At 42.9% G+C, this 26,531-nt stretch overlaps 1 protein-coding gene and 3 non-coding genes across 8 annotated transcripts; all 4 read right to left on the reverse strand.

Moving 5' to 3' along the window:
• Positions 1 to 8,932: 8,932 nt before the first annotated feature.
• LOC111976760 (nascent polypeptide-associated complex subunit alpha) lies at positions 8,933 to 22,107 on the reverse strand. 5 transcript variants are annotated; one of them, XM_024005864.1, is made up of 9 exons: positions 22,001 to 22,107; positions 20,925 to 21,002; positions 16,341 to 17,204; positions 11,005 to 11,084; positions 10,542 to 10,619; positions 10,227 to 10,373; positions 9,872 to 10,000; positions 9,330 to 9,452; positions 8,933 to 9,050 (listed from the first exon to the last, which is right to left on the reverse strand). In XM_024005864.1, the coding sequence occupies exons 2-9, from the start codon at positions 20,992 to 20,994 to the stop codon at positions 9,036 to 9,038; spliced, it is 1,506 nt and encodes a 501-aa protein (XP_023861632.1). In that variant the 5' UTR covers positions 20,995 to 21,002; positions 22,001 to 22,107; the 3' UTR covers positions 8,933 to 9,035. The 5 variants fall into 5 exon arrangements, with proteins under 5 accessions (XP_023861632.1, XP_023861633.1, XP_070303956.1 ...); XM_024005865.1 differs by lacking the exon at positions 16,341 to 17,204 and having other exon boundaries at positions 22,001 to 22,106; XM_070447855.1 differs by lacking the exons at positions 16,341 to 17,204; positions 20,925 to 21,002; positions 22,001 to 22,107 and adding exons at positions 13,320 to 14,063; positions 14,205 to 16,277.
• LOC111977302 (small nucleolar RNA SNORD59) lies at positions 9,120 to 9,193 on the reverse strand. Its single transcript, XR_002879033.1, has one exon. It is a non-coding gene; the product is annotated as a small nucleolar RNA SNORD59 (small nucleolar RNA).
• LOC111977303 (small nucleolar RNA SNORD59) lies at positions 9,742 to 9,815 on the reverse strand. The gene has a single exon (XR_002879034.1). It is a non-coding gene; the product is annotated as a small nucleolar RNA SNORD59 (small nucleolar RNA).
• On the reverse strand, positions 10,767 to 10,840 carry LOC111977304 (small nucleolar RNA SNORD59). The gene has a single exon (XR_002879035.1). It is a non-coding gene; the product is annotated as a small nucleolar RNA SNORD59 (small nucleolar RNA).
• Positions 22,108 to 26,531: the final 4,424 nt, after the last annotated feature.

Below are 26,531 nucleotides of genomic sequence, written 5' to 3' on the forward strand. Positions count from 1 at the left end.
GGAAAAGATGTTGCAGGGTAGCTCAGTGTTGCTGCCCAATCTCATTAAATAACGTAAACGCACCCCATTCCGTACAAATGTGCGTAACCGCGACATTCAAACGAGGCTACAAAGAAAACTAATGGGACTGTAGTGACTGTGTTGACTTCAAAATCGGGGGTGTGAACTAGGTTTCTATTCAAGCGTTGATCGACATGGTAATGGATCTATAGTATTGGAGAAAAAAAAAAAACGGACCCTCCGTTACATCTTGACGTGTCATGTCGTAACATACAGCACGCATAAAGCAACTATTTCTGTCTTACAATCTCTCTCCACATGGTGTAGCACTTCTCTCATCGTTTAAAAACAAGAAATGGACAGTGACGGGGGTAAGGGGGGGTACCTAGTCATTTTTTTCGTCATCATTGCATGCGATCATCATGCTCAAAGCCGCTGTTTACTTCTAAGATCACTTTAGCACCGCCCTAAAAACCCGATTCAAATTCGACACAGACCTTAAAATAGGTATGTAATGACACATTATATAAACTCTTTATAGTGTTTTATTTACATTTTAGAGGCGATAGGGTGTTAAGTTGGACAGAACGAGTGAAAAAAGCAATTTTCCCACACATCTGTCCTTCTCACTACCACGCATTAGTTTCGCTACCCGACGGGGCTCATTGCCTGCTTGAATTATGCAGAAACGAGCAGTGTTTAGGTCATGTAATCGATTTTGTTGGAAAGGGGAGAAATTGTGCTTTACAATGGTATTGACATTACAGATGATCTGGAAGTATTACGTTTTGGGGGCGCTAAAATAAGGGCCATTGTACAGACCAAGGCGATGTACGAGTTTACGTTACCTGAAGTTGAAGGCCGACTGGGGTACCGTTGGCTGCCATTAGAAATAATTATTTACACAAAGATTTTTCCATTCACTATAGATGGGTTAGCTGACAACACGAAGATTATGCACGTGCGTTGATGGGGCAGAAGTCCATCTGTAGTTATGATTCTGGATGGTCAGATAGCTAGCAACAATGACATGAAGCTGCCATGTGGGGAATCGTAGGTCCATCTTGTTATTGACACCATGTCTTGTTTTGAGGAGCTCCACGTGCTACATTCCTGCACTTCAAATTTTCAACTTCTCCTGCACCTAAATATAAACAGTAACGTTACCAGCACCTACAATTATTACCGACGCCTATTTTTATCCAAGTCAAGCACTGCTCGTCATGTCTATGCTAAAATTAGCTAGTTAGTTAACCAAAAGCTAACTATGTATTTGAGAGAAATACTCATTGTGCAAATGTATTTACGTTTTCAATACTGGTGAAAGTAATTTAAAAAAATACCAGTAGGTAAGGGACAACCAAGCGCACACATTTTTAAATAGCCTAGGTGCAATAGTGGAGGCTGGTGGGAGGAGCTATAGGAGGACAGGCTCATTGTAATGGATGGAATGGATTTAATGGAACGGAGTCAAACATATGGTTTCCATGTTTGATGTGTTCAATACCGTTCCATCTTTATTCCATTCCAGCTATTACAATGAGCCTGTCCTCCTATAGCTTCTCACACCAGCATCCTCTGGTGTGATCAAAGAATTACATATAGAAACCCTATTAATTTCATATGATCTCTGTAGAAAAAGACAAAGGGAGTCATCTATCTCATCACCTGTTCATGTGGGAAAGCCCACATAGAACAAACGAAAAACACAATTAAAACAAAGCATAGCTGAACAGCGCAGCTCAATCAGGTGTAAGAACACAGACTATCCAGTAGATGCTCACTTTGTTGAAGCTAACCATCCCATCTCCTCCCTCAAATACACAGGGATTGATCAAATTTCTCTACCAAGGAGAGGAGGTAACATTGAGATCCTACCTTCAACTACAGAGAGGCCTACTGGATATCCTATTTAAAAACATCTTATGAAGAATTATATTTTCTATAAAAAAGTCTATAAATTAATATATTCTTTCTACAGCTTATCAGCATACACCCAATATGTTCACCATGATGGTGCTTATTATTCTCATTATGGTTGAACCGAAAGATTACATGTAACAAACATTTTATGAAATTGGAAACAAAATATGTGAAATTAAATTAAACTCTACAGGATCGGTGGGTCCCCAACGGTATCGCTGAGCTAACGTAGGCTAATGTGACTAGCATGAGGTTGTACGTAACAAGAACATTTCCCAAGACATAGACATACCTGATATTGGCAGAAGAATGACATTGTTAATATAACTGCACTGTCCAATATACAGTACCTATTACAGTGAAAGAATACCATGCTATTGTTTGAGGAGTGCACAGTTATGAACTTGAAATGTTAATAACCCAAATAGGCACATTTGGGCAGTGTTGATACAACATTTTGAACAAAAATGAAATAGTTCATTGGACCAGACTAAAACTTTGCACATACACTGCTGCCATCTAGTGGCCAAAATTTACGTTGTGCCTGGGTTGGAATAATACATTAGGGCCTTTCTCTTGCATTTCAAAGATGGTACAAACAAACAAAAAAAGCTTATTTTTTCTTTGTATTATCTTTCACCAGATCTAATGTGTTATATATTCCCACATTTCCACAAACCTCAAAGTGTTTCCTTTCAAATAGTACCGAGAAAAATGCATATCCTTGCTTCAGGGCCTGAGCTACAGGCAGTTAGATTTGGGTGTCATTTTAGACAAAAATTGAAAAAAAGCGTCCGATCCTTAATTAAGAGATTTTAAAACCTACCCTAACCAGAAACCATGGAAAGATGGCGGCATTCTCACAAAACTGAAAGTGCTTACCACCGCATTTAACCATGGAAAGATGACCGGGAATATGGCCGAATACAAACAGCGTAGTTATTCCCTCCGCTAGGCAATCAAACAAGCGAATTGGGACAAAGGAGTCGCAATTCAACGGCTCAGACACGAGGCGTACAGTTGGAAGTCAGAAGTTTACAAATATTTAGGTTGGCGTCATTAAAACTCGTTTTTCAACCACCACACATTTCTTGTTAACAAACTATAGGTTTTGGCAAGTTGGTTAGTACATCTACTTTGTGGATGACAAGTAATTTTCCAACAATTGTTTACAGACAGATTATTTCACTGTATCACAATTCCAGTGGGTCAGATGTTTACATACACTAAGTTGACTGTGCCTTTAAACAGCTTGGAAAATTCCAGAAAATGATGTCATGTCTTTAGAATCTTCTGATAGGCTAATTGACATCATTTGAGTCAATTGGAGGTGTACCTGTGGATGCAGTTCAAAGCCTACCTTCAAACTCAGTACGTCTTTGCTTGACGTCATGGGAAAATCAAAATAAATCAGCCAAGATCTCAGAAAGAAAATTGTAGACCTCCACAAGTCTAGTTCATCCTTGGGAGCAATTTCCAAATGCCTGAAGGTACCACGTTCACCTGTACAAACAACAGCACGGAAGTATAAACACCATGATCATGCAGCCGTCATACCGCTCAGGAAGGAGACCCGTTCTGTCTCCTAGAGATGAACGTACTTTGGTGCAAAAAGTGCAAATCAATCCCAGAACAACAGCAAAGGACCCTGTGAAGATGCTGGAGAAAACCAGTACATAAGTATCTATATGCACAGTAAAACGAGTCCTTTATCGACATAACCTGAAAGGCTGCTCAGCAAGGAAGCCACTGCTCCAAAACCGCCATAAAAAGCCAGACTACGGTTTGCAACTGCACACATGGGAACAAATATCATACTTTTTGGATAAATGTCCTCTGGTCTGATGAAACAAAAATAGAACTGTTTGGCCATAATGACCATCATTAAGTTTGGAGGAAAAAAGGGGCGGCTTGCAAGCCGAAGAACACCATCCCAAACGTGAAGCATGGGGGTGGCAGTATCATGTTGTGGGGGTGCTTGGCTACAGGAGGGACTGGTGCACTTCTCAAAATAGATGGCATCATGAGAAAATTATGTGGATATATTGAAGCAACATCTCAAGACATCAGTCAGCTCAAGGTGCACTTCTCAACCTAGATGGCTTCATGAGGGAGGAAAATTGAAGCAACATCTCAAGACAAGACAGAAGTCAGGAAGTTTAAGCTTGGTCACAAATGGGTCTTCCAAATGGAACAATGACCCCAAGCATTTTCCAAGTTGTGGCAAAATGGCTTACGGACAACAAAGTCAAGGTATTGGAGTGCCATCACAAAGCCCTGACCTCAATCCTATAGAAAATTTGTGGGCAGAACTGAAAAAGCGTGTGCTAACAAGGAGGCCTACAATCCTGACTAATGGGCAAAATTCACCCAACTTATTGTGGGAAGCTTGTGGAAGGCTACCCGAAACGTTTGACCCAAGTTAAATAATTTAAAGGCAATGCTACCAAATACTAATTGAGTGTATGTAAACTTCTGACCCACTGGGATGTGATGAAAGAAATAAAAGCTAAAATAAATAATTTCTACTATTATTCTGTCATTTCACATTCTTAAATAAAGTGGTGATCCTAACTGATTTAAGACAGGGAACTTTTACTAGGATTAAATGTCAGGAATTGTGAAAACTTGAGTAAGACATTTAAACATGTTAACCCTCGCGCAAGGGTGCCGGCCAAATGGCATCTCTAGCCGCGTCCTCAGAGCATGTGCAGACAAGCTGTCTGGTGTGTTTTATGGACACATTGAAATCTCTCCCTATCCCAGTCTGCTGTCCTACATGCTTCACGATGGCCACCATTGTTCCTGTACCCAAGAAGGAAAGGTAACTGAACTGAATGACTATCTCCCCGTAGCACTCACTCTGTCATCGTGTCGTGCTTTGAGAGACTAGTCAAGATTCATATCACTTCCCCCTTACCGGTCACCCTAGACCCACCGCAATTTGCATAATGCCCCAATAGGTTCACAATGATGCAAATCGCCATCACATGCACAATCTCATCTGGACAAGAGAAAAACCCATGTAAGAATGCTGTTCATTGACTACAGCTCAGCGTTCAACACCATAGTACCCTCCAAGCTCATCATTAAGCTTGAGGCCCTGGGTCTCAAGCCCACTCTGGGTGATTGGGTCCTGGACTTCCTGACGGGCACCCCCAGGTGGAGTTTGGAAACAATCTCCACTTCGCTGATCCTCAACACTGGGGCCCCCCAAGGGTACGTGCTCAGCCTCCACTGTACTCCCTGTACCCATGACTGCGGGCGACGCACACCTCCAACTCAACAAGTTTGCAGATGACAGAACAGTAGTAGGCTTGATCACCAACAACGACCTGACAGACTGTAGGGGGTGAGGCACTAGGAGTGTGGTGTCAGGAAAACCTCTCATCAACATCAACGAAACAAAAGGAATGTATTGTGGACTTCAGAAACAGCAGATGGAGCACCCCCTTCCATAGACGGGACAGCAGTGGAGAGGTGGAAAGTTTGGTCATAATGACCATCGTTATGTTTGGAGAAAAAGGGGAGGCTTGCAAGCCCGAAGAACACCATCCCAACCGTGAAGCATGGGGTGGCAGTATCATTGTTGTGGGGGTGCTTGGCTACAGGAGGACTGGTGCACTTCTCAACCCAGATGGCTTCATGAGGGAGAAAAATTGAAGCAACATCTCAAGACAAGACAGAAGTCAGGAAGTTTAAGCTTGGTCACAAATGGGTCTTCCAAATGGACAATGACCCCAAGCATATTTCCAAAGTTGTGGCAAAATGGCTTCGGACAACAAAGTCAAGGTATTGGATGGCATCACAAACCCTGACCTCAATCCTATGAACATTTGGTGGCAGAACTGAAAAAACGTGAGAGAGCAAGGAGGCCTACAAACCTGACTCAGTTACACCAGCTCTCAGGAGGAATGGGCCAAAATTCCACCAAATTATTTTGGGAGCTTGTGGAAGGCTAACTGAAACGTTTGACCCAAGTTAAAACAATTTAAAGGCAATGCGATCAAATACTAATTGAGTGTATGTAAACTTCTGACCCACTGGGAATGTGATGAAAGAAATAGAAGCTGAAATAAATCTCAACTAATATTCTGACTTTTCACATTCTTAAAATAAAGTGGTGATCCTAACTGACAGGAATTTTTACTAGGATTAAATGTCAGGAATTGTTGAAAAACTGAGTTTAAATGTATTTGGCTAAGGTGTATGTAAACTTCCGACTTCAACTGTATGTAAATGAGATATTTCATTTTCGATAAAGTTGAAAACATTTCTCAAAACAGTTTTCACTTTGCATTAGGGTAGTGTGTAGATGAGTGAGAAAATCAATCAATATAATTAACTTCGAATTCAGGCGGATTAAGTCAGGGGTATGAATACATTCTGAAGACACTATAGCCAAGATATCATTACCTATTGTGTATTGTTTCTTTCGCTGCACTGTTGGAAGGGCCTGCACGTATTTCACTGTTCGCTAGTCGTGGCCAAAAGTTTTGAGAACGACACAAATACACATTTTCACCAAGTCTGCTGCCTCAGTTTGTACGATGGCAATTGCATTGTACTCCAGAATGTTATGAAGAGTGATAAAATGAATTGCAAAGTCCCTCTTTGCCGTGCAAATGAACTGAATCCCCCAAAAACATTTCCACTGCATTTCAGTCCTGTCAGAAAAAGACCAGCCGACATCATGTCAGTGATTCCTCCGTTAACAAGGTGTGAGTGTTGACGAGGACAAGCGCTGGAGATCATCTTCTGTCATGCTTGAGTTCGAATAACAGACTGAAGCTTCAAAAGGAGGGTGGTGCTTGGAATCATTGTTCTTCCTGCAACCATGGTACCTGCAAAGAAACACGTGCCGTCATCATTGCTTTGCACAAAAAGGCTTCACAGGCAAGGATTTGCTGCCAGTAAGATTGCACCTAAATAACCATTTATCGGATCAAGAACTTCAAGGAGAGCGGTTCAATTGTTGTGAAGGCGGCTTCAGGGCGCCCAAGAAAGTCCAGCAAGCGCCAGGACCATCTCCTAAAGTTGATTCAGCCGCGGGATCGGGGCACACCAGTACAGAGCTTGCTCAGGAATGGCAGCAGACAGGTGTGAGTGCATCTGCACGCACAGTGAGGCGAAGACTTTTGGAGGATGGCCTGGTGTCAAGAAGGGCAGCAAAGAAGCCACTTCTCTCCAGTAAAAACATCAGGGACAGACGGATATTCTGCAAAAGGTACAGTGATTGGACTGCTGGAGACTGGGTAAAGTCATTTTCTCTGATGAATCCCCTTTCGATTGTTTGGGGCATTCGGAAAAAAGCTTGTCCGGAGAAGACAAGGTGAGCGCTACATCAGTCCTGTGTATGCCAACAGTAAGCACCTGAGACCATTCATGTGTGGGTGCTTCTCAGCCAAGGGAGTGGGCTCACTCACAATTTTGCCTAAGAACACAGCCATGAATAAAGAATGGTACCAACACATCCTCCGAGAGCAACTTCTCCCAACCATCCAGGAACAGTTGTGACGAACAATGCCTTTTCCAGCATGATGGAGCACCTTGCCATAAGGCAAAAGTGATAACTAAGTGGCTCGGGGAACAACACATCTATATTTTGGGTCCATGGCCAGGAAACTCCCCAGACCTTAACCCCATTGAGAACTTGTGGTCAATCCTCAAGAGGCGGGGGGACAAACAAAAACCCACAAATTCAGACAAACTCCAAGCATTGATTATGCAAGAATGGGCTGCCATCAGTCAGGATGTGGCCCAGAAGTTAATTGACAGCATGCCAGGGTAGATTGCAGAGGTCTTGAAAAAGGATCAACACTGCAAATATTCACTCTTTGCATCAACTTCTTGTAATTGTCAATAAAAGCCTTTGACACTTATGAAATGCTTGTAATTATACTTCAGTATACCATAGTAACATCTGACAAAAATGTCGTAAGACACTGAAGCAGTAAACTTTGTGGAAATTAATATGTGTCATTCTCAAAACGTTTGGCCACGACTTTACACCTATTTACAAAGCATTTCACAAAATTTGATTTGTTGCTAAACAACCCACCCGTCTAGAATGGGGGGATCTTGTTTCCTGTCAATGCCTGCAGGACCACAGTCGGCCTTGAACATCCGTGGCTTCCATGGGAGGGTGCAGTCAGTCTCCCCTGGTAGGGATTAACCACAGCCAGTAGATGTCGATAGTATTGTTTTTTATTGACAGGCTAAATCACAGGCTGCTGCAGGGTTGCAGCTGGATGCATCTCAAGCATTCACCAGTTGCTCATGAACTGGTTTGGACACAGGGATTAAAGTTCAGGAGACTACTCCCCTTTAGTAGAAACCCAAGATAGGAGCATGCTTGACCCAATTCCGTGGTTGACCTGGCCTGACCACCGATCTAAGATTACTCCATTCCTTGCCTTTATCATTAGGAGAATGGGGAAAAAGACCATCAGTGGTTAACATACGTTTGAAGCACTCTGGGTTATGTCTGGTGTATTATCACAGGTATCAGTCAGGTATTTCTAGGATATCAAATGCAGTCATACTAATGCTTGTTCCACCCCCCCTAAATTGAGCATTACGATCTGTATTCATTACATACCTTTACAGTAATCTTTCAGCGAACAAGTGCCTTCCAGTTTCCTTGTTTCATCAGTTACTCAGAGGTGCGGTTTACACTGGAAGTCTTTAGATTAGTCATAGTAGCAAAACGGCTCAAGATTCCCAGCACCAGCTAATTAAAATGCAATACTTTTGTCTTAAATCTGTGGTACATTGTTTACAAAAAATATTTAACCACAGCAATGAAAGATATCCAGCCCTACAATACCATTTCAGCAGAGGGACTTCTGAAAGTTCAGTAAAACAGAGAAGAGTTTACACCTCTGAGGACTAAACTGTATTCCATACCACTGTTCAGACAAATCCCTCTGAGTCAAGTGTTCTTCAATCCTAGTCCTGGAGATGTACGATTCATAATTTCACAAAACTAATACAGAGGGAAACCTAGTTCAATTCACCAAGCCACAACTTTATTTCCATCTCGGGTATAAATTGTACAAACAATAGTAGATTAAACCAGCAAACTTTCAGAACCCCCTTCGACCAGCAGCCTACATCGTCAATTCCTGTGAATATAAGAATACAATGTGTTGATACATGTACAAACTAAGCCCTGTCATAGTTAAGTGCCCATCTCTTCTCAGGACAGAAAGGTTGGCTTCAGTAGACTCAGAAGAACGAAAGTCACTGTATCAATCATCACTGAAGAGAAAGGATCTCCAGCTAGTAGATCCTACGATAACTGACAGGTCACAACTCAAATCTACACATTTTTGGATTGAGGGGAACCTGTGCTGGATAATACTGTCTGGTGACAAGGGAATTGTGTGGTAAAATATACTTACCATAATAGCATTGACAATATCATTGTTGTTGTTTTTAAGGGCGCGTACAGCCTTCGCTCGCGACACGTTGGCTTGTGACATCACGAGTTCAATGTCCTTCACCTCAACCCCGGTCTCGTCAACCTATGCATCGAGACAAAGCATTAGTATCAGACAGTTTAACTCACACTGCAATTCACTGACATCAAGGGGAATGGGGCTTTTGTATTGGACCCACAATAACCCCATTAAACAAGGAAGACAACTACAAACTAAAAGCTAATTAATGGAGGCAAACAGAGTTATACCATCTAAATGGACAAAAAGTATGGTACCTGGTTTCTGATAATGTATAAACTAAGCCCTATCATAGTTTACAGTGGTCTGGTTCATGATCATGTATAAAACTAAGCCCCATCATAGTTTCAATTGCTCTTCTCAGGACAGAAAGGTTGGCTTCAGTAGACTCAGAAGAACGAAAGTCACTGTATCAATCATCACTGAAGAGAAATGACCTGCTGATGATTCTATGTTAACCGTTTCACCCCTCTCAAGGCCCTCACCTCTTCCTCTTCGCTCTCCTCTTGTACAGTGGGAGTCTGTGTGTTTTCCTGGACGTTCGACACGGCTTCTCCCTGTACCTTGAACTTCTCTGCCGCGGCAAGCTGGGCTTGTTGTGAAAGATCCTCGATCTGAGACACAAAGGGAGAGAAACAGATCGTGATATCAGCGCTGTAACCTTTGGAAAGAACCCCAACACCTTGGTTGAATGGACATTACACTGCAAATTTGACTGATACCATTAAGAGCATGCGATTCTGGTTCTGAAAGAGCAGTTAAGACGAGATGGAATAACACCAGCAACATTACATATTTAAAAGGAATCAGAAAACAAAATTCAAACTGTATCCATCTTACCTTAGCCTCACCAAAGACAATGTAAGTGTCTGATGCAGGGCTCTTGTAGACGTCTGGTTTGGTGATAACGAAAAGGATATTTTTAGACTTGCGAATGGTAACCCTGGTGACCCCCGTCACCTGCCTGAGACCCAGCTTAGACATTGCCTGGAGAGAAGCAAAGAACCATGGGTCATGCTCTATTTTGAGTGGAACTGAACACTAGTTCCAACAATGGACAGTTATAGATGGCATAGTAATTTAAATAATTCAATGTATACTTTTAAGACTGGAATGCCTAATGAAAACAAGTCTAGATCGTTTCATGTTAGTTACCTTTCGTGCCTTCTTTTCACTACGGCTCTGTTTGGCTTTGCTAACGGGTTCTTCATCTATTTCTGCAGCAGCTGCAAGCTGTGGGGGAAAAAATTACAAATCCTCCTTTAATGACAGGCAAGATTAAATTTTTTGGAGAAATAGACCAAAAATTCAACCAATATGTAAGAATATGGTGTGCGCGGTAAAAATAAAGCATATTAAATTATCCCTTTGGCTTTTTCCTATTCTCAGGACATGAAGGATGGCTTCAGTAGAATCAGAAGAACGAAATTCACCGAATCAATCATCACTGAAGAGTCAAGGATCTATTCTAATCATGTTGGGAGTGAAATATAAGGGTGTACTGTATCCCACCCATACACCATAGAAGCAGCGTGCTAAATTAATCTGTTATGTGGCCTGCCAGACCTCTGCCTGAGCAGTCTTATCTGGGCACTTGGTCACTCTCAGGTGGTCTTACCTGCGCTTGCTGTGTCTGTGCAGAGTCGTGTTCCTCCAGATCTGGTACAGACTCATCACTGTCCGATTCAGTGCCAGACCCTGTAAGCCACCCCCAGAGAAACAAGCATTATTCATGTGGTCAATGGCAAAGGCCTGAGCTGCAGAAAACCAGTTCTTCTACAGCAGCCTTTGTAAGAGAATTGTAATTGCATAGGTATTTAACAGAGCAAAGTCTATGAGGCACAACAGAGACTAATACAAATCGAGATGTTGAATGAGCGCAACATTGGTTGGTGGTAGGTGAATCTAATCTATTAATTTGAGGTAGTGAAACAGAATAAAAATGGGTATATGTGGATGAGGTTAACAAAAATGTCAGTGTAGAAAAGAACAGACCTGCTTATAAATGTGAAAGTATCTGTGGAGTAGTAAAATCTTGCACACCCTTTGCATACGGATTTGAAAAGTAATCTCCCAATTTGACAAACCTGTATCACAATGACATGGAACTGCCACCCCCCTTGCCATTCCCCTCAAAAGTCCTTTTATAGGCTGACAGAAATACAGTTCCTTCAGAAAGTATTCACACCCCTTGACTTGCCAACATTTTGTTAGACAGATTTTAAAAAGGGATTCAATTTAGATTTTTTGTCGAAGTCTTAATACACCATGTCAAAACGGAGGTCTGAAACGTCTTAAATAGTCAAGCCTTTTGTTATGGCAAGCCTAAATAAGTTCAGGAGTAAAAACGTGCTTAACAAGCCACATAATAAGTTGCATGGGCCGTGTGCAATAGTGTTTAACACAAATTCCAAATTACTATGATCTCTGTATCCCATTCATACATATAATTGTAAGGTCCCTCAGTCGAGTAGCGAATTTCAAATAGTCAACCCCAAAGACCAGGGAGGTAATCCAATGCCTTGCAAAGGGGCACAAAAAAGAAAGAAAAAAGAAGCAGACACTGAATATCCCGTTGAGCAAGGCGAAGTCATTCATTATTACCAATACACCCAGTCACCACAAAGATACAGGCATTCTTCCTAACGCAGTTGACGGAGAGGAAGGAAACCACCCAGGGATTTCACCATGAGGCCAATGTTGACTTTCAAACAGTTAGAGTTGAATGGCTTACAGGAGAAAACCGAGGATGGATCAATATTGTAGTTACTCCACAATACTAACCTAATTGACAGACTGAAAAGGAAACCCGTACAGAATAAAAAAATATTCCAAAACAAACATACTGTTTGCAAGAGGGCACTAAAGTAATACCGCAAAAAAACAATGAATGTTTTGTCCTGAATAGTGTTATGATTGGGGTAAATCCAATACAATGCATTAAGGAGTACCACTCCCCATATTTTCAAGCATAGTGGTGGCTGCATCATGTTATGGGTATGCTTGTAATAGTTAAGGACTGTGGAGTTTCAGGATAAAAAAAAAGAGCTAAGCAGACAAAATCCTAGAGGAAAACCTGGTTCAGTCTGCATTCCACCAGACATTGAGATTATTTCAACTTTCAGCAGGAAAATAACCTAAAACCCAAGGCCAAATGTTCCCGAGTGGCCGAGTTAGTTTTTCCTTAAATCTACTTGATTTTCTAGCAATGATCAAGAACCAATTTCACAGAGCTTGAAGACTTTTGAAAATATTAAATGGGCTTATGTTAAAAAATCCAGGTGTGGAAAGCTCTTAGAGACTTACCCAGATAGACCCACAGCTGTAAGCTGTAAGGTGCTTACTCGTGAATACTTATGTAAATGAAATCTGCATTTAATTTTCAATAGATTTGCAAAAAATATATAATGTTTTCACTTTGACATTAGTGTGTAGATGGGTGCAAATGTGTATTTTTAAAATCCATTTTGAAGTTAGGCTGTAACAAAATGTGGAATAAGTCCAAGGGTATGAATACTTTGAAGGCACTGTAATAGGGCTCCTCAATTCACTATAATTGAGAGACCCCCCCCAGAAAAAAACAGTATATAATAGCAGGGCATTTACATAATTTGAACCTTAACATCATCTTGTTGGGAGGAAAAACATGCAAACTGGAACTTCTTGTTTTGAAAGTACACAGTAAAAATGTACCCCAAAGAATAAAAATGGCACTCAAACGGGAGCACTGATTTCACCAATCAATAGCTCCAATAACTACACGTGATCTTTGAAACAGGCCAGTTCAGACGTTACATTTGAGGAAAAGCTAATACAGACTACTACAATCTCTACTTTCTTTAGCTTTAAAAGGGAAAAGAGACTTGAACAGGCCACAGAAATCAACACCGGTGGGCAAACAGAGGGGACACAGACAGACAAAATAAGAAATACCCTTGTCATTCTTGATCACAGGCTCCGGTTTGGTAGGGGGTTTAGCAGGGGTGGGGGCAGGGTTTGAAACAGGTGCTGGTACAACGGCTACTTCAACAGGCTTAGGGGGAGCTGGGGAAGCTACAACAGGCTCGATGGGAACAGGCTTAAGAGGAGCTGGTGCAGCTACCACGGCTGCATAGGAAGCAGGCTTAAGGGGAGCTGGTCCAGCTACAACTGGCTCAACGGGAGCCGGGGCAGCTACAACGGGAGCGGCCTTGACGGAAGCTGGTGCAGCTACAACGGGCTCAACAAGAGCTGGCTTAGCGGGTGCTGGTACAACCGGAGAGGCCTCAATAGGAGTTGGTGCAGCTACAACGGGAACGGTCTTGACGGAAGCTGGTGCAGCTATAACTGGCTCAACGGGAGCTGGCGAAGCTACAACCGGAGAGGCCTTGACGGAAGCTAGTGCAGCTACAACTGGAGCAGGCTTACGGGGAGCTGGTGTAGCCACAACGGGCTTAACAGGAGCCGGCACAGCTACAATTGGAGCAGACTTAGGGGGAGCTGGTGTAGCAACAATGGGCTTAACTGGAACTGGCTTAGGCGGCGCGGTTGTAGCCACAACAGGCTTAACTGGAACTGGCTTAGGGGGCGCGGTTGTAGCCACAACAGGCTTAACAGGAGCCGGCGAAGGTACAATTGGAGCAGGCTTAGGGGGAGCTGGTGTAGCCATAATGGGCTTAACTGGAACTGGCTTAGGGGGCGCGGTTGTAGCCACAACAGGCTTAACTGGAACTGGCTTACGGGGCGCGGTTGTAGCCACAACAGGCTTAACAGGAGCCGGCGAAGGTACAATTGGAGCAGGCTTAGGGGGAGCTGGTGTAGCAACAATGGGCTTAACAGGAGCTGGTGCAGCTACAACTGGAGGAGGCTTAGGGGGAGCTGGTACAGCTACAACTGGAGCAGGCTTAAGGGGAGCTGGTGTAGCCACAACGAGCTTAACTGGAACTGGCTTAGGGGGAACAGGTGTAGCCACAACAGCCTTAACAGGAGCCGACGCCGCTACAACGGGCTCAAAAGGAGCTGGCTTAGGGGGAGCTGGAGAAGCAACTGGGGCAGGCTTAGGAGTCCCTACTACTGTAGGGGGTGAGAAGACTGGCATCTTTACTGGCTCCTCTGGTGGAATGAGAGGGGGAAGGTCATCGTCATCCTCCAGGGCAGGTGCTGCATTGACCTCTTTCACCTCAGCCTTGAGCAGACGCTCTGGCTTGGCTATGGGCATTTCAGAGGCAGCTCTAGGGGGGCTAGAGGCAATAGCGTCAGCAAATGACACGGGGGCTGGTGCAGCAGGCTTTGAGGTCACTTTGAAGGACACAGGGGACGCCACAGGCTTGGGAGAGGCAGGCTCTGGAGCAACAGTCACTGGCGTGGCCACTACTGGTGCAGGAGCAGCTTTAGGCTCCATAGGAAGAGGTTTGGCCCCTGCTGGGGCTGGCAGGTCAGCAGTAGGCTTAAAATACTCTTTCTTAGCCTTTCTTTGTTTGCCAACCTTCACAACCTTGGGGGCGGCACGACTGCCCTGGCTGGGAGTTCCAGCAGCCCCAGGTGAGGTAGCTAGGGGGGAATGGGGTGTGGAGGAGGTAGGAGAAGCAGAGGAGGCAGACATAGAGGAGCGTTTTCTTCTGCCAGGGACAGCCTTTGGGGCAGAGCCACCCTTGGCCTCTTTGCCTTTGGGCTTGGCAGGGCCAGAAGCAGTCTGAGGTTTCTGGGAGGTAGCCAGACTTGCAGGGGCAGAGAGTGCAGCTGAATGAAACAAATTTGTTTAAATGTTTTTACATTTGGAAGACAAGGATGTCAAAGCCTGAACCATGCAGGTTAAAAGAATAGAACACAGGAGGCAATGTTACCTCAGAAATCCAGGGTTAGGAAAATAAACACCACACCAAACTTCTTTCCGAAATGGAAGGAATTGTTGCAGGGCAGCACACTCAATTTCAAGTATTCAGGCAAAACACACACGTCACATTTTCTACAGCATCACTCAAATTCAAATTGAGGACCCACTCAGTGCAGAGGAAAGACAAAGTGTGGCAAATGCATTCGCAAAGCATGGCACGATTTATAATTTGTGACAGGTCAAATCCGAAGGCGCTTTAGCGGTTATTGTTTATAATGCTATGCAGAACAGATAACACTAAGAACATTTGACCTAAACCCTAGGTAGAATGATGAATTGTGGTTTACAACCGAGTTTCAAAGTTAAGCTATACCAGTGCTCCCAAACCTTTTCACTTATGCCCCCTTTCATCATTGCGAACCCCATAGGTTTGAGAATCGCTATAGTATAGATAAATAAAATCAGTATTTCATTGAATCATTTAACCAATTCGCTATGTTTAATACTACAATTAAATAAATAAAGCAATCAACAGCAGATGTGAGGATGATTAAAAGATAGTGAGGATTAAAATGGTGTACCGCAATGAACAAAAAGCCTTAAACTGGAACTACAACTCCCACAAATGGATACAAACACCTTCATTGGAAACAAATATCAGTGTTGAAAACACACTGCTGTTAAAGCACTTGAACACAGTTGGCTTGGTGGATTCTTCCTGGACAAACGCCAATAAGCGCTGAGAGAGAAAATAGAGCAACAGAAACAGAACAGTTAACATCAGACGACAAGAGGAAAAAGTTGCTGGAAGTCAACTCTTTACATGAAGTGCTTAAATGGACTGGCCTGTTTCAAGGTGAAACAATGAGTTTAAAACAGTGACGCAAAAGAAAATTGAGACGCCTCGAGTTAACAAGCCTTAAAATAAAATCTTGCCATTCTTAATTCTCTCAACATTAGCCCTTTTCATCAAGCATATTGAAATACAAAAAGATAAATTGGGGAAAACATACCATTTACAAGGCAAATCTAGGCCCAGTCGGTGCAAAAGTTAGCAAGTATATAAGAAACAAAAGATCTGGAAGGGGGAGCTGCTGTAAGAAAGTTAAAGCAGCCTTTACTTTACACACAAAATGACCCACCTGACAGGTGCCGGGTGGAGATGGTCGGGCCTGCACGATTTGACGTCACCTTTGGCTGGACGGCCTCAGAGAAGGCCGCCATTGCTTCTTTCTCAACGAGAGTTTTGTTTAGTGTGGCAGTGTCTATGGTCAAATCAGCAGGCAGAGATTCCAGTTCTGTGTCCCCAGGGTTCGAGCTGGCCACTTCAGTGCATGGTACGGCATCTTCAGGAGCTGGCTTCAAACTCACAGTCTTCACATCTTTAACGATTGCCTCGACTGCAGGCTCAGGGGTGAATTCTGGAGTTCCACGTGCCATCCCATCAATAGTGTCTACGATTGGCGCGTCAACAGCATCAGCGATTGGCTCTTCAGCAGCAAGCACTGGTTCTTTGACCACTCCAATGGGTTCTTCAGCTTCAGCCATAGGTTCCTCAGCCACGGTAACCTCTGTAACCGCAGCTGAATCTTGAATGATTATATTTTCAGTTGCTTGGGTGACCGGTTCTTCGGCAGCAGCTTCTAGGTCTTGAACAGTTGGTTCTTCATTTGAGGCATGAGGTTCGTCAGAAAGTGCCGTTGGTTCTTGAACAGGCGTTTCTTCTGAGGCAGATGCAACTGCCTCAACTGGTGAGACAGATTCTTGGATCACTGCTTCCTCTGTGACCCCAGGCACTTCAGTTTGCGCAGTGACTTCAGGTGTTGCTTTTACACCATTAAGTTGTCCACTAGCTGCCTCCCCAGAAGCCATGTCTGACACTGAATGGGATTTGATTTCTGGAAGAAAAGTGGAACCTTCTGGAGGCACAGGACTCTCCAAAGGGGCATTGGTCACATCGGGCACAGCCATCCCAAGGGGAGCAGAGGAACTCAACACCCCTGGAGCTGATAGGAAGGAAAGGAGGAGCGGAAGGAGCAGCAGGGGATAGTCACAGCGATAGCGTGAGGAGCGGTTGATAAGCTTACATGTTTATTTAAAGCATATGATCAAAATGATTGAACACCTTGTTTAAGAAAATCTAGCTACACTAATAGTACTCTCCTATACGAGAGACTAACAAACATGAGGAAGGTAGGGTCCAAAATGTTTTGATTATGTGACAAAATATGAAGAGGAAACAATTGAATAAAAGTACATTTTTTAGCAATGGGTTTGTGATCTACATCTACCAATTCAGTTGAACCAAGGTGTTTGTGAGGTTGTTCAAGGATGCAGACATGAGCTTTTCATTTGTTATAACTGAACCAAAAATGGGTGAATGTGTATACCCACAAAACCAAACTTGTGCCCATGTCCCAGTTGCCATGCAGTGCCCAAATGCACAAGATTGTACTTGGAAACACATTGAGACCGAAAGTGTGAGGAAACCCTCTGAAGAAAGAGTAGCATTCAATACACCTACTAACCGTAATGACAATATTTCAGAGTGAAGTGTCTTGCGACAGAGACAATCATGCACACTGGAATACTAGAAAACTTTTGAATTAGTAAATCGAGATTTAATAAGTTTCTATTCTGTTATATATAATGAGGCATTTTAATAACCTTACCTGAATAACCGTCAAATAACTAGATTTCTTAAAAATCCATTTCATGCAACAAACCAATTCCCCAACAGGATTTTCAACACTTTTCTGGAACACCGACTTCCATGCTGAGCAAAAAAAATACCGCTCTTCCAACAGACTAAAATGAATTCCTAAAGTCTTCACGTGTGGTCTTAAGCTAAAAACAGTTATCAGCTAATACTTGGTGTTAGCACTAGTATGTGGGCTCTCTCCATAAATCCTTCACTGTAGTTCCTCAGCAACTTCATTAAACAAGCACCTGTGGTACCCATGTCTTTTCCAATCAATATCGGTAGTCTTCACTTGTTTAGCACATGCATCTTCTTTGGCTGCCATCATGGCCAATGGACTTCAAAAGCAATTTGTGGTCTTAAATCAGCGCCACTCCATAGTCTCTTTGGGGAAACATGGACTTTCATCTGCTTATAACTCTTCTAATACAGGGCTTGGTAGTGAAGAAATCCATAAAAGTTTCGCCAATTATAATCACTAGCATATTGACATCTTCGCCATAGTAATCAGAATTTCGTTTGCTGCAGCACGAAAATGAATGAGAAAATGCTTTAAGAAAACCAACCACAATACTAACTCCGTTCTATTCAAAACCAATGTTTCTCAAATGACTTCAAAATAAAGAGCCATAAGCTACTTCACAGAAGCAGCTTACCTTTGACATCAACATTTAGTCAAATCAATGCCATAACAGGCCTGCACTTGTTAGGGCATCAGTACATTACCATAGTAGAGGTTGACCGATTAACGCGAGTGCAGCAAGGAGCCACGGTAAGTTGCTAGCTAGCATTAAACTTTTCTTAGCATAATCACTAGTTAAACTGGTAATATCAACCATGTGTAGTTAACTAGCTTGTCCTGCGTTCCATATAATCAATGCGGTTAATTTATCTACGGATCAGAGCCTACTTCAACATCGATAAACGGGTGATGGTTTAACAAAAGTGCATTTGAGAAAAAAAGCACAATCGTTGCATCAATGCACCTAACCATAAACATCAATGCCTTTCTTAAAATCAATACACAAGTATATATATTTTTTTAAACTCCATATTTAGTTAAGAAATTCATGTTAGCAGGCTATATTAACTAGGGAAATTGTCACTTCTCTTGCATTCAGTGCAAGCAGAGTCAGGGTATATATGCAGTAGTTTGGGCCACCTGGCTCGTTGCGAACTGTGTGAAGACCATTTCTTCCTCACAAAGACCGTAATTCATTTGTCAGAATTTTACATAATTATGACATAACATTGAAGGCTGTGCAATGTAACAGCAATATTTAGGGTTGCCACCCGTTCCATAAAATACAGAACTGTTCCGTATTCCACTGAAAGAATAACCATTGTTTTCGAAATTTGACCATATTGACCCAAAGCTCATACTTCTGTGTTTATTATATTATAATGAAGTATGATAGAGCAGTCTGATTGGTGGTAGGCAGCAGCAGACTCGTAAGCATTCATTCAAACAGCACTTTCCTGCGTTTGCCAGCAGCTCTCCGCAATGCTTGAAGCACAGCTCTGTTTATGACTTCAAGCCTATCAACTCTCGAGATTAGGCTGGCAATACTAAAGTGCCTATAAGAACATCCAATAGTCAAAGGTATATGAAATACAAATGGTAGAGAGAGAAATAGTCCTATAATTCCAATAATAACTACAACCTAAAACTTATTAACTGGTAATATTGAAGACTCATGTTAAAAGGAACCACCAGCTTTCATATGTTCTCATGTTTAAGTTCCTTGCTCAGAACGTTCGCTTTTTTACAATGGCTCATACTGCACTTTTACTTTCTTCTCCAACTGTGTTTTTGCATTATTTAAATCAAATTGAAAATGTTTCATTATTTATTTGAGACTAAATTGATTTTATTTATGTATTAAGTTAAAATAAACATGTTCATTCAGTATTGTTGTAATTGTCATTATTACAAATATATATTTATAAAAATAAATAGGCCGATTAATCAGTATCGGCTTTTTTTGGTCCTCCAATAATCCGTATCGTCGTTGAAAAAAACCATAATCCATAGCACTATCATTATCATCAATTCGAAGTAAAAGCTGCAATTTCAGATAAAATAAAAAGAAAATAGCAGTAAGCAATGGCCACTTAACATGGTCAATGAGAATGTAGTGTGAATAAAAAATAAATAAATCTGCTATAAAAAAAATGTATTTTATGTGGACCAGTATTTCCCAGAACCAGAAGTAATTCATACAGCTGTAACGTTATGATAGTCAGTGCCACTCCTTTATGCCAAAGGTTGCTATTAAAGTTTGACCACGTAATTAATGCCTGTTTCTTTAAAATGTCCCATGCAGAAGGCGACTACATAAATACCCATGCATTGGGAAGTGTTTCACAACCCAGTTGTCAGTGCAGTAACATTCAACAGGCAGTTTGAGTTTGAGTAAATAAGGGGTCCTGGATAACCCATTTGGACTGCAGTGAATTTCAGGACACAACAACCAAATTGTTAACACACAGTTATTCCCACATTAATGCAAAGTGAGGCAATGACCAGCCTTGTCAAACATAATTCTAGAGGGCTACTCACTTCTCAGTATAAAAACAAGGTTTCTAGTCTGGAAGTTGTGGATAGAGACCGAGTAGCCCCCCCCCCAAGATTATAATCTACAGGGTATGGTTTATATGATCCCTCAGCTGCTCAGCCCACCCATCCCCTTAAAATAAACCTTCCACCACACCTCCCCATTAATGCTGAGAATGTGTGTAAAGGAGGACTCAACAGGTGACCCAGAGTTCCAAGTCAATGTAACCAACAGATGTTAGTGTCATTCAACAGCAGTGTCACCTGCTTGATTATCTCAGTGTCAACTGATGAGTTTTACCTTTCCCAAAAGGAGTTAAACCAATATAGAGCTCTAAAATAAAAGCCACCACTCCACTCCCAATGGGGGAATATGACTTCTACTGCAGTGCTTGAATTCCAGGACCCCGTCAGCCCAGTAGTTTAGTATCTTAGCATGCATGTGTGATATAATAATGCTATACGAACCAGTCTCAACTTGCGGCTGTTGCATCTCCTGCTCAGTGACTGGGACCGTCTCTGTGGCTTCGCCAGGCATGCTTGTGTCTGAAAGGAGAAATCAAGTAATGATCACCAGGAATAACTTACATTTAAATCAAGTGAGGATTGAATAAAACACAGCCAACGTAATTATTTTTACATGGCTCACTGACTAGGCAAATGCAGAGCGCTGATGGCTTCAGTGTACTATAGTAGGACCTGGATTCAACGTGTCTGTGTTCAAATATCAATCATTCCCAGCTAGATCTCATTTATACTAAGTACAAGTTACTGTACTTGTGTAACATTTTAATCACTTTGCTACTGATACTGTCAAATGTAACGTTATACTACTTACTGACTGAGGGATAACTGGCTAATGGACAGCAGCCAAGTAGCTAACGTTAGTTAGCCATTTTAAATTATAACTCAAGTGATATGCGTGTTTCACGTGTTGCCACATAGCTAGCGTTAGCTACACCCCCGGCCCTAGTTAGCATACTAACAATCCACTTTAAAATGATTAGTTAACTAGTTAATGTTAAAGTGCAAATCAGGATACAAAATGGCCACTGAACGGAAACGCTGTTTAATATAACGTATCAGCAATAATAAACACTCGTATCAACTTTTAAACTCTACAAAGAAAACAAAAAAGTTAGCAAGCTAACGTTAAGCTCACTTTCTGGCGAACAAGCTTCACTTGAAGCTAACGTTAACTAGCTGGCTATGCACGGTCACAAACAGCCGACAGACAATTGTGCGTGTTGATACACGGTCAACGTTAACTAAACACTTCACAGATGTAGCACAATTGTTAACATTTCAAATTCGTCCTGTTATCAAATAGTTAGCCTGTTCCAGATAGGGAATGTGAGCAGTCATGTTCCCCCATTTTGTACCAGAGATCGACTACATAACAGTGAATATGTGTACATACAATGATATAGATTAATATCCACATAAAGTGTATGACAAATTTATCATGTACTGTCGGAACTCTGTTTAAAATATTTTCAAAGACGATAAACGGTTAGATTAAGTTAGATTAGCGAGAGACTCACCGAGTCGGGATTCTATATCCAAGATGGTTGTGAGAGAGAAATTCTGACCTCTGTCTCGCGGTGTTATCACATTTTGCACTAGTTTCTTCTTCCGGGTTGTTCCGGTGTTTCCACTATTCTTTTCATAACATCTATGGCGTATCCTTTCAGAAGTTTTTCAGATGAAATTACAGCTCTACATTTTCAACCCCCATATTTGAAATCTGCAAAGTTTACATTATATGGTGGGACATTTTAACATTTGACATTCTGGCAGGCACTGTTGTTTTTATGTGTGACTTGATAGTGTCCGTTTTAATCTTTCAGCACTGGTCAGCTCCTTGTCTGGGCCTCATTAACACGATAAATGAACACGGCAGTACAGTAAATCATTAGCAACTTCAGTGACATCAGGATGGCCACGCAGTTATGGGTGAACAGGGAGTAGAGGAGGGGGCTGAGCAAGCACCCTCGTGGGGCCCTTGTGTTAGAGGATCAGTGTAGTGGAGGTGTTGTCTACTTTTACCACCTGGGGACAGCCCGTCAGGAAGTCCATGACCCAGTCTGACAGGACACCCCCAGGTGTTGTGTCATCAAGTTTGCAGAGGACACAACAGTGATAGGCCTGATTACCAAAAAAGACGAGACAAAGCGAGCACGCCCCCATCCACATCGACGGGGAGAAGGTGAAAAGCTTAAAATTCCTCGGTATACACATCACTGAAATCTGAAATGGTCCACCCACACAGACAGTGTGGTGAAGAAGGCCCAACAGCGCCTCTTCAACCTCAGGAGGCTGAAGAAATTTGGCTTGGCCCCTAAGTTCCTCACAGACTTTTACAGATGCACCATTGAGAGCATCCGGTCGGGCTGTATCACCACCTGGTACAGCAACTGCACCGTCCACAACCGCAGGGCTATCCAGATGGTGGTGTGGTCCACCCAATGCATCACCGGGGGCACACTACCTGCCCTCCAGGACATCTACCGCACCTGGTGTCACAGGAATGCCAATAAGATCACCAAGGACCTCATCTACTCGAGTTACGGCCTGTTCCCCCCGCTATTATCCAGAAGGCAAGGTCAGTACAGGTGCATCAAAGCTGGGGCAGAGAGACTGAAAAACAGCTTCTTAACTCAAGGCCATCAGACTGTTAAATAGCCATCACTAGCCGGCCTTCAACGAGTATCCTGCCCTGACCTTAGTCACTGTCACTAGCCGGCTACCACTTGGTTACTCAGCCCTGCACCTTAGAGGCTGCTGCCCTATGTACATAGACATGGAGCACTGGTCACTTTAATAATGTTTACATACTGTTTTACCCATTTCACATGTAATCTTTCCACATTTGTTATGTTACAGCCTTATTCTAAAATGAAGTCAATAGCGTTTTTCCTCTCATCAATCTACAAACAATACCCCATAATGACGAAGCAAAAACTAAAAAAATTACATAAATACATTTACATAATTAGATAGTCCCTTTACTCAGTACTTTGTTGAAGCATCTTTGGCAGCGACTACAGCCTCGAGTCTCCTTAGGTATGACACTACAAGCTTGGCACACCTGTATTTGGGGAGTCTCCCATTCTGCTCTGCAGATCCTCTCAAGCGGTCCTGAGAAATTCCTCAGGTTCAAGTCCGGGCTCTGGCTGGGCCACTCAAGGGATATCCTGATACTTGTCGCAAAGCCACTCCTAATTTATTTTGCCTGAGTACTTAGGGTCGTTGCCCTGTTGGAAGGTGAACCTTTGCCCCAGAGATCCTGAGCGCTCTGGAGCAGGTTTTCATCAAGGATTTCGCTGTACTTTGCTCCATTCATCTTTCCCTCAATCCTGACTAGTCGCACAGTCGCTGCCACTAAAAAACATCCCCACAGCATGATGCTGCCACCAATATGCTTCACCGTAGGGGTGGTGCCAGGTTTCATCCAGACGTGATGCTTGGCATTCAGGCCAAAGAGTTCAATCTTGGTTTCGTCAGACCAGAGAATCTTGTTTCTCATGGTCTGAGTCCTTTAGGTGCCATTTGGCAAACTCCAAGCGGACCGTCACTTTCTAATCGATCTGGCCCTGCTATCCTGGAAGAATATTGACCTAATTTCGTCAGTACAGGATGCCTGGTTATTCTTTAAAAGTACTTTCCTCACCATCTTAAATAAGCATGCCCCATTCAAAAAATCTAGAACCAGGAACAGATATAGCCCTTGGTTTACTCCAGACCTGACTGCCCTTGACCAGCACAAAAACATCCTGTGGCATACTGCATTAGCATCGAATAGCCCCCGCAATATACAACTTTTCAGGGAAGTTAGGAACCAATATACACAGTTAGGAACGCTAGCTTTTTTCAAACAGAAATTTACATCTTGGAGCACAAACTCAAAAAAGTTCTGGGACACTGTAAAGTCCATGGAGAATAAGAGCACCTCCTCCCAACTTCAGACGCTAGGAAACACTGTCACCACCGATAAATCCGCGATAATTGAGAATTTCAATAAGCATTTTTCTACGGCTGGCCATGCTTTCCACCTGGCTACCCCTACCCCGGTCAACAGCCCTACGCCCCCCACAGCAACTTGCCCAAGCCTCCCCCATTTCTCCTTCACCCAAATCCAGATAGCTGTTCTGAAAGAACAGCAAAATCTGGACCCCTACAAATCAGCCGGGCTAGACAATCTGGACCCTCTCTTTCTAAAATTATCCGCCGAAATTGTTGCAACCCCTATTACTAGCCTGTTCAACCTCTCTTTCGTATTGTCTGAGATCCCGAAAGATTGGAAAGCTGCCGCAGTCACCCCCCTCTTCCAAGGTGGAGACACTCTAGACCCAAACTGCTACAGACCTATATCTATCCTACCCTGCCTTTCTAACGCGTCTTCGAAAGCCAAGTTAACAAACAGATCACCGACCATTTCGAATCCCACCGTACCTTCTCCTCTACGCAATCTGGTTTACGGCTGGTCATGGGTGCACGTCAGCCACGCTCAAGGTCCTAAACGAAAGCCTAACCGCCATCGATAAGAGACAATACTGTGCAGCCATCTTCATCGACCTGGCCAGGCTTTTGACTCTGTCAATCACCACATTCTTATCAGCAGACTAAACAGCCTTCGTTTCTCAAATGACTGCCTCGCCTGGTTCACCAACTACTTCTCAGACAGAGTTCAGTGTGTCAAATCGGAGGGCCTGTTGTCCGGACCACTGTTGTCCGGACCACTATTGCTAGATATTACTGCACTGTTGGAGAGGAACACAAGGACTTCACTACACCTGCAATAACATCTGCTAATTACAGTACATGACCAAAAGTAGAACATCTCATTATAAAATCATGGGCATTAATGTGGAGCTGGTCCCTCTTTGCTGCTATAACAGCCTCCACTTTTCTGGAAAGATTTCCATAGATGTTGGAACATTGCTGCAGGGATCCATTCCATTCAGCCACAAGAGCATTCGTGAGGTCGGGCATGATGTTGGGCGATTAGGCCTGGCTCACAGTTAGTTTTATAATTCATGCCAAAGGTGTTCGATGGGGTTGAGGTCAGTGCTTGTGCAGGCCAGTCAAGTTCTTCCACACCGATCTCGAAAACCATTTCATATGGCCCTCGCTTTGTGCATGGGGGCATTGTCATGCTGAAACAGGAAGGACCTTCCCAAACTGTTGCCACAAAGTTGGAAGCACAGAATCGTCTAGAATGTCATTGTATGCTGTAGCATTAATATTTCCTTCACTCGAACTAAGGGGCCTAGCCCGAACCATGAAAAAAAGTCCAGACCATTCTGCATCCGCCACCAAACTTTACAGTTGGCACTATGCATTGGGGCAGGTAGCGTTCTCCTGGCATCCGCCAAACCCAGATTCGTCCATTGGACTGCCAGATGGTGATGTGTGATTCATCACTCCAGAGAACGCCTTTCCACTACTCCAGTCCAATGGCAGTGAACTTTACACATCCAGCCGACGTTAGGAATAGGCTTGTGTGCGGCTGCTCGGCCATGGAAATCCATTTCATGAAGCTCCCGACAAACAGTTGTTGTGCTGATATTGCTTTTAGAGACAGTTTGGATCTCGGTAGTGTGTTGCAACCGAGGACAGACGATTTTTAGCAATATGCACTTCAGCACTCGGGGGTCCCGTTCTGTAAGCTTCTGTGGCCTACCACTAAACGCCTGAGCCGTTGTTGCTCCCAGACATTTCCACTTCACAAAAACAGCACTTACAGTTGACCAGGGCAGCTCCAGCAGGGCAGCAATTTGACAAACTGACTTGTTGGAAAGGTGGCACGTTGAAAGTCACTGAGCTCTTCAGTTTTTATTTATTTATTTTATTTAACCTTTATTTAACCAGGTAGGCAAATTGAGAACAGTTCTCATTTACAATTGCGACCTGGCCAAGATAAAGCAAAGCAGTTCGACACATACAACAACACATAGTTACACATGGAGTAAAACAAACATATAGTCAATAATACAGTGAAAAAAATAAGTCTATATACAATGTGAGCAAGTGAGGTGAGATAAGGGAGGTGAAGGCAAACAAATATATGTA

This window comes from Salvelinus sp. IW2-2015, linkage group LG17 (genome assembly GCF_002910315.2).
Source record: "Salvelinus sp. IW2-2015 linkage group LG17, ASM291031v2, whole genome shotgun sequence".
Taxonomy (NCBI): Eukaryota; Metazoa; Chordata; class Actinopteri; order Salmoniformes; family Salmonidae; genus Salvelinus; species Salvelinus sp. IW2-2015.